The sequence below is a fragment of the Nanorana parkeri genome, unplaced genomic scaffold, assembly GCF_000935625.1.
Source record: "Nanorana parkeri isolate BGI_ZX_2015 unplaced genomic scaffold, ASM93562v1 scaffold847, whole genome shotgun sequence".
Taxonomy (NCBI): Eukaryota; Metazoa; Chordata; class Amphibia; order Anura; family Dicroglossidae; genus Nanorana; species Nanorana parkeri.
In genome coordinates this window covers 676902-683410 of record NW_017307115.1, presented here as the reverse complement: position 1 = coordinate 683410, position 6509 = coordinate 676902, and the positions used below count along the sequence as shown (strand labels likewise).

Sequence of the window (6509 nt, the reverse complement as noted above, 5' to 3'; positions counted from 1 at the left end):
GGGTGCTGGGACTTGTGGTTCACCAATAGGGACTGGGAGGGCAGATGTTGGGACCATAATTTTTCCTATAGAAGCTAGCAGGGGGATGCTGGGACTTGTAGTTCACCAATAGAGCCTGGAGTTGGAACCCTCTTATTGAGGCTTTGGGGGGTTGCTGGGATTTGTAGTTCATCATTCCATTGTAGATCTGGGCGACATTCGTCTCGGTGTGTCATTTCTTATTTCATTTCTTCTTTTCAGACCCAGCAATCAAAATGGAGGCGATCGTCCGTCGTTGCCCTTTCCTTTCCCGGGTCTCCCAGACCTTCCTGCAGAAAGCCGGCAAGTCCCTGATCACCTACGCCCAGAACTGCCCGGTCATGATGGGCCCCCGGACCCTGGCCAGCGCCAGGCTCAGCACCTCCGCCGTGTGCCACCAGGAGACCAGGGAGACGTCACCCGGAGAGCAAGGTGAGCCGTGCGCCCAGGAAATAAAAAGAGGGAAATTTATTGTCACTTTATCCCAGATTATAAAATAATTCCACTACTGAGCACTGCGGGGAAAGGGGGGCGTCTCATCGATCTCCCGGCCAGGAGGGAAGTTGAGACCTTTTCATACTTCAATGGCTGCATGCTTGTTCCCTGTTGGCGGCTCGCTATATAGTGATCCCGGGGTCAGGGTGACATTGATGAAGAGTGTAACACAAGTCAGCGGTTGAGGTTCTTCTATCGTCTCTCCTGATTGGTTCCTTTTTCCTTTACATGGCTCGGAGGCATATGACTCCTCCCGGATCATTATACAACTCCATGAATTGGGACTTGTTGATGACGATAGAAAAGTCTCACAGCAGCTCTGCAGCAATTACATATGGTGGCGTGTCACTGGTACTGGCAGCCATAATTCTGGTGTGGGTCTACTCATATTACCTGTGTGACTGGAGGAGAGGTGAGATCACACCCAGGCACCTGATACGCCCTCTGTCATCACATGACCATGAACCCTTCTCTGCCCCCAAGGCCGTCCTCCCAACGCACTCCGGTGACTCCCGTGTAATCTGCACGCACTCCGGTGACTCGCGTGTTATCTGGACGCACTTACTAGAGCTGCAGCTGACGATTATTTTCACAAATCGATTAGTTAAGCCGATTATTGAGATCGATTAATCGGTTAATCAGGATTTAAAAAAAAAATGGCTCCAGTGATGAACTGCTAGTTTGTATTGAGATTGCAGTCCATCACAGGAGCCAACTTCGGAGCGGTGGAAGTAAAAAAAACTGTGGTGTGCAATAATGTGAAATGGAAAGTGTAAAATTATACAGCAATCAATGCAGAATGGCATCGGCTATAAAGGACTACAAATCCCAGCAATACATTATAGAGCACCATGTGTGGGAAAGTGCAGGCTTACCTCAGCAGCCTTCCAGCAACTTGCTTCTGGGATCGGGCCTGTCTATCGGCAGCTGTCATCCCCCTGCACCTGCTCCTCCTTCCTTCTTCTCCCCCGCGTCCCTGTGCCGATTTGTGAGGGACGGGGAGGAGGTGCGGCGTGTGGAGCGTGGATGCGGGCGGGTCTGGCAGCGACAAGCGCGAGGTGGGGAGGAGGTGCGGCGCGCAGTGTGTGTGGAGCCGTGAATGGGGCCAACTAATCGGAAGCCGATTCATCGATGATTGAAAAAGTTGACAACTTTTTCAATAATCGATTTTAGTCGATTAGTTGTTGCAGCCCTACATTAAACCCCAACGGAAGTTTCAGTTTAAATCGGCATAGATGCAATATAACGTTTCTTCATATATACTAAAAAAGCGCGGCGCTCCGCCATATACATTATTATATCCGCGTTGGATGAATTCAGTTTTTATAAATGAGAAGCTGGAAGATGAACAATGATTGCTCAGATTTGTATTTCCTTTTATTATATGTTCTTGGTATAAAGCAGCGTTTTCCATCCTGTCTTTGCTGCCTCGCTGACTTCTTCTTTTCCTGTCTGTCATCTTCAGGTGTGCAGAACATCAAAGCTCCACAGGGGTCTGCGGCCCCTCAGCTGCCGGCGGACCATGCCGGGGTTGCCAGCGGTCAGAACGCCTCTAAATGTCCCTTTCTGGCGGCTCAGCTGACCCAGGAGAACAGCAGCGTGTTCCGCAAGGCCAGTCTTGCGTTACAGGAGGACGTGCATGAAATGCAGAGCCTGAGGAAGGGTGAGTGCCCTCTGAATCTGATGATTTCTTATTGTAAAATATGGCGGGGGAGGGTAGAACCACTGTAGACTTTGTATTGCTCTCGCTCCTGTATGATGTCAGAACAGGAAGTGAAGGAGATTTTCCCCAATAAGGACGCAGAATTTAAAACCTGACCCGAGAGTCTAATCTTCCCCACGTGATTGAAAAACAAATGTTGCCTGAAAGCGGGCTATGAGAGGTCTTCTGCTATGGGCCTGTTTAGTCAACAATAACTCTGCCTACAAATAATACACGTATCATTTTTTTTATTTGGACATACGAGGCTTTCTTTTAGTGATATTGTTTTTGTTTTTTTAATGCAATCAATGCGCAAAATGTAACGCAATAAAAAAAAAGCACCTTTTTAAGTGTTCGTTTGAGAAGAATGTTTGTATCTCTATCTCCCTCTGATCAATGTTTATAAACAATGTTACTTTGTAACTCTCTATCTCCCTCTGATCAATGTTTATAAACAATGTTACTTTGTATCTCTCCCTCTGATCAATGTATATAAACAATGTTACTTTGTATCTCTATCTCCCCTCTAATCAATGTTTATATACAATGTTACTTTGTATCTCTATCTCTGCCCCCCCCCCCCCCCCCCCCCTTCACATTAGCAGCTTCTACATCTGTTTTATGTACACAGTATCTCCTGGATGATGGTGTGACGGGCAGGAATTGCTGGCACATGAGATGTCAGGAGGGACAGGGCATACTACACACCCCATGCATACATCAGTGATTGGTTTTGGAACATGTAGGGTGTTTAGTGTCCACAGCTGGTTAATCATTTTAGATTTGTTGCATTTTTTTGATACAACGTATTTCTTTAGTGTCTCATGTTAGAAGTTTACATACAACATAAATTCTGCTGTGGACATTGATGGAGGAGCTGTGTGCACGCTCTTCATACTTCATCGTCTCTCTCATGTCATACATTTGTTGCCTCCTGTGTTTGGTTTACCGTCCCAATGTTTAAGTTTTATGATTTGTGTGTCCTGAGTCATTGTTTACATTTTTATTCTTTTTAATGTTTGTCGGGTTTTTCCCGGAGTCACATGTAGAGATCTCGGCCTTCCTTGTGAGCCGATTTGTCATGAAGGAATTTAGACCTTCGGTGTAGCAGAGGAGCGGCCAGGATTTCATAGTTCGGGGGTTTTTGACATGAGGAAGTTCTTATTATTTGGCCAGTTGGGACATTCATGTTGCGTACGATTCTCTTCTCTTGTATTGCGCAGGAGGAAACCAAATCTGGGGTAATAATATTATGTGTAACTTCAGTAGCAACGGCCCTCCGTAGCTGATGAGGTTAGAAGACAATCTCACAAGCAAACTTGTCCAGTGGAGGGCAAAATCCAGCTTAAGTTTGCCCCCGGGGGGGTAAAACCACCTCTTTGTAAAAGGATGTGGGAAGGGGGGGAGGGGTATGTATTGAAGACCTTTTAGATTTGCCCTTATTGCTTTTCCCTAATATACCTGTTTTGGAATGTTTGGTATGCTAATAGGCTTAATTGTCACCAAATCTTATTGAGAAAGCTCCAATCTTAAAGTGGACCCAGCATTGGATATAGTATTGCTGAATGGCGGCTCGGAGATGTCACAATCATGTAAATCCTGACGTCTGTGCAGTTCTTGGCTGTGTTCACAAATGCCTGACACAAATTAGCACCATGCTGTAGCCCAGTGGCATCACAAGGGGTGGTACGGCTCCACCCGGGTGTCACCAGTGCAGGGGTGACACCAAAATGACTGACAGTCATTTTGGTGTCACCCCTTTCTAAAATGTCGGGCACTCGGTCTTGGACCGAACGCCCGACAGTGTCAGGACAGAGGAGAGGTATGCCGCCGGGTCCCCATCCCGCCGGGTGAACGTCCCCTCCTCTCTCTGCCGGCGTCCATCACCAAGATGGCCACCGGCCGGCATCAATCAGATGGTCGCGTATGCGCGATGACGTCACGCGCACACGCGATGCTGACGCGGTGGGATGACACCCGGCCTCAGGACACCCCTGCTGTAGCCCCTCAATTTTGACTTGCTGCAATGTTGCAGTCTGATCATTGGGGAGGGGAGACTGAGGAAATGCTTCCTCCTGCCCGCAGCGGACTGATCCCTGGGGGAGGGGAGACAAGTACGAGTTCATATTGGTCGCCCTGTGAGTCGCCACCATCGCCTTTTATGAAGTAAAGTCCCATATGTGGAAGTATCTGGCGTGACGGAATTTTTTCATACTTTGCATTTCAGATGTCGGCGGCTCGCCGGCAATGGAGCCCGCAGCTAAAAGTGAGACCCCGCCAAAAAAGATCGGAGTGCTGCAAAAATTTCAAGAGAGCGTTCTGCAGCAGAAACCCGAGCTGGTGTCCCATCTCCTCCAGGACAACATGCCGAAATGTAAGTGGATTTACCTTCCTGGTCATTGTAAACCTCGTCTTAGACCAAGCCTTGTTTTTGGTGGAGCGGGGGATGGGTAGAGGTTTTTATGGCAGTCTGTGTCCATTGGGTGAGGTCTCCCCTCAGTTACCATCAGTTCAGGAAGTGAAGGGAATTCTCTCCAAAGGGGACACTGGCAAAAACAGGTTTTGAGTAGAGTGGGGGAGTGTTTTTGCTGTCCTTGTCTTCCTGCCCTGGTGACAATTGCCCCAGATGGTGGCGGGTTATAGTTAAGACCTTAGTTATCGCCCAGTTGGGTCACCAGACATTTAAAAAAAGAATAAACTCATATCCATTTCCTATTCCAGTCAAAGAAAAAAAGTTTCTTTTTGGGCGAATAATGGCAAAAGGGAATATATTTGGTTCCCAGTTCGAATGCAGTGTGTTGTAATAATACATGACGGCCACTAGATGGAGCGGAGGAGCAAAGGGTATAAATACTTATTTTCTATATTCCTCAGCTCCATCTAGTGGCCGTCATGTATTATTACAACACACTGCATTCGAACTGGGAACAAAATATATTCCCTTTTGCCATTATTCGCCCAAAACGAACATTCACGGGTGTCCTTAGGGCGAAGGGCCCTTTAAATTGATCATAAATGGCCCCCATAAAGGGTGTTTTCTCATATTTGGCTGCAAAGGTGGAAATTAATCCTAAATCCTGAAGAATGTGGGATCAGAGCCAGCGTACAAACACAGACATGTGATAGCCGTGTGTGCTATGTGGGTCATTGTGTACACAGCGATTACAGGATCGAATGTCCCTTTTTAGCGCTGATACCTTTCCCCCGGGACAGTTGGGCAATCGTTTGTTTAATCGGCTCTGCGTGCATTGTGGTAACGTTATATCTGTTTGTTGGTTTTGAAGCCGTGCGCACCTTCCACTACGACAAGTTCTTCGAGAAAAAAATCGAAGAGAAGAAGAACGACCACACCTACCGCGTCTTCAAGACGGTCAACCGGCGCGCCCAGGTCTTCCCCATGGCGGACGACTATTCGGAGACCCTGACGAGCAAGAAGACGGTGTCGGTCTGGTGCAGCAATGACTACCTGGGGATGAGCCGCCACCCGAAGGTGGTGAGCGCCGTCATGTGAGTGTCCTTTCCTTCTGTCTTTATGTGTGAATAGGAGTCATGGTGTCTTAAAGTGGACCATACATAAAAATGCGAGCTCCCTCTATGTATGACACCCCCTCCTCCCTCCGCCACCATCCTCCTCCTCCTCCACTGCCGCCGCCATCCTCCTCCTCCTCCACTGCCGCCGCCATCCTCCTCCTCCTCCACTGCCGCCGCCATCCTCCTCCTCCTCCACTGCCGCCGCCATCCTCCTCCTCCTCCACTGCCGCCGCCATCCTCCTCCTCCTCCACTGCCGCCGCCATCCTCCTCCTCCTCCACTGCCGCCGCCATCCTCCTCCTCCTCCACTGCCGCCGCCATCCTCCTCCTCCTCCACCACCGCCACCATGCTCCTCCTCCTGCTCCACCATCCTCCTCCTCCTCCACAGCCGCCACCATCTTAGGTCATGAGTGGGCAAACTCCGGCCCTCTAGCTGTTGTGGAACTACAAATCCCATGAGGCATTGCCAGATTTTCACAGGCATGACTCCCAGAGACAGATGCATGAGGGGATTCAAGGGCCGGAGTTTGCCTACCCCTGCCCTAAGGCTTCCATGGGGCTATTGTCCTGTAGAAGTCTAGGAGGAATGTACTTTTGTGTAAAGTGCACTTATCCTGTAATTAGTTTTATGCAAAATCACGTAACTGGTTTGTCTGGAATAGGCCCGGCTTGTAAAACATAACATCAGGAAGCTGATTATACTGTGAAAACTAAATTCTGCGTCACAACACTTGCTCAGAGGTGGAATCGCTTCTCAATTTAG

General features: G+C 48.7%; 1 protein-coding gene across 3 annotated transcripts in view; it reads left to right on the top strand.

The window, feature by feature from the left end:
• The first annotated feature begins 225 nt into the window (after window positions 1-225).
• The window catches only part of ALAS1 (5'-aminolevulinate synthase 1), an 18338-nt gene continuing 12054 nt past the window's right edge, over window positions 226-6509 (top strand). The window contains exons 1-4 of one of the 3 annotated variants that reach the window (XM_018565444.1): window positions 226-450; window positions 1979-2176; window positions 4443-4589; window positions 5500-5722. In XM_018565444.1, the coding sequence (XP_018420946.1) occupies window positions 255-450; window positions 1979-2176; window positions 4443-4589; window positions 5500-5722 (764 nt within the window). In that variant the 5' untranslated portion in view covers window positions 226-254. Of the gene's footprint in view, window positions 492-1978; window positions 2210-4442; window positions 4590-5499; window positions 5723-6509 lie in introns of all 3 variants that reach the window. The other 2 variants (XM_018565446.1, XM_018565445.1) reach the window with 2 other exon arrangements.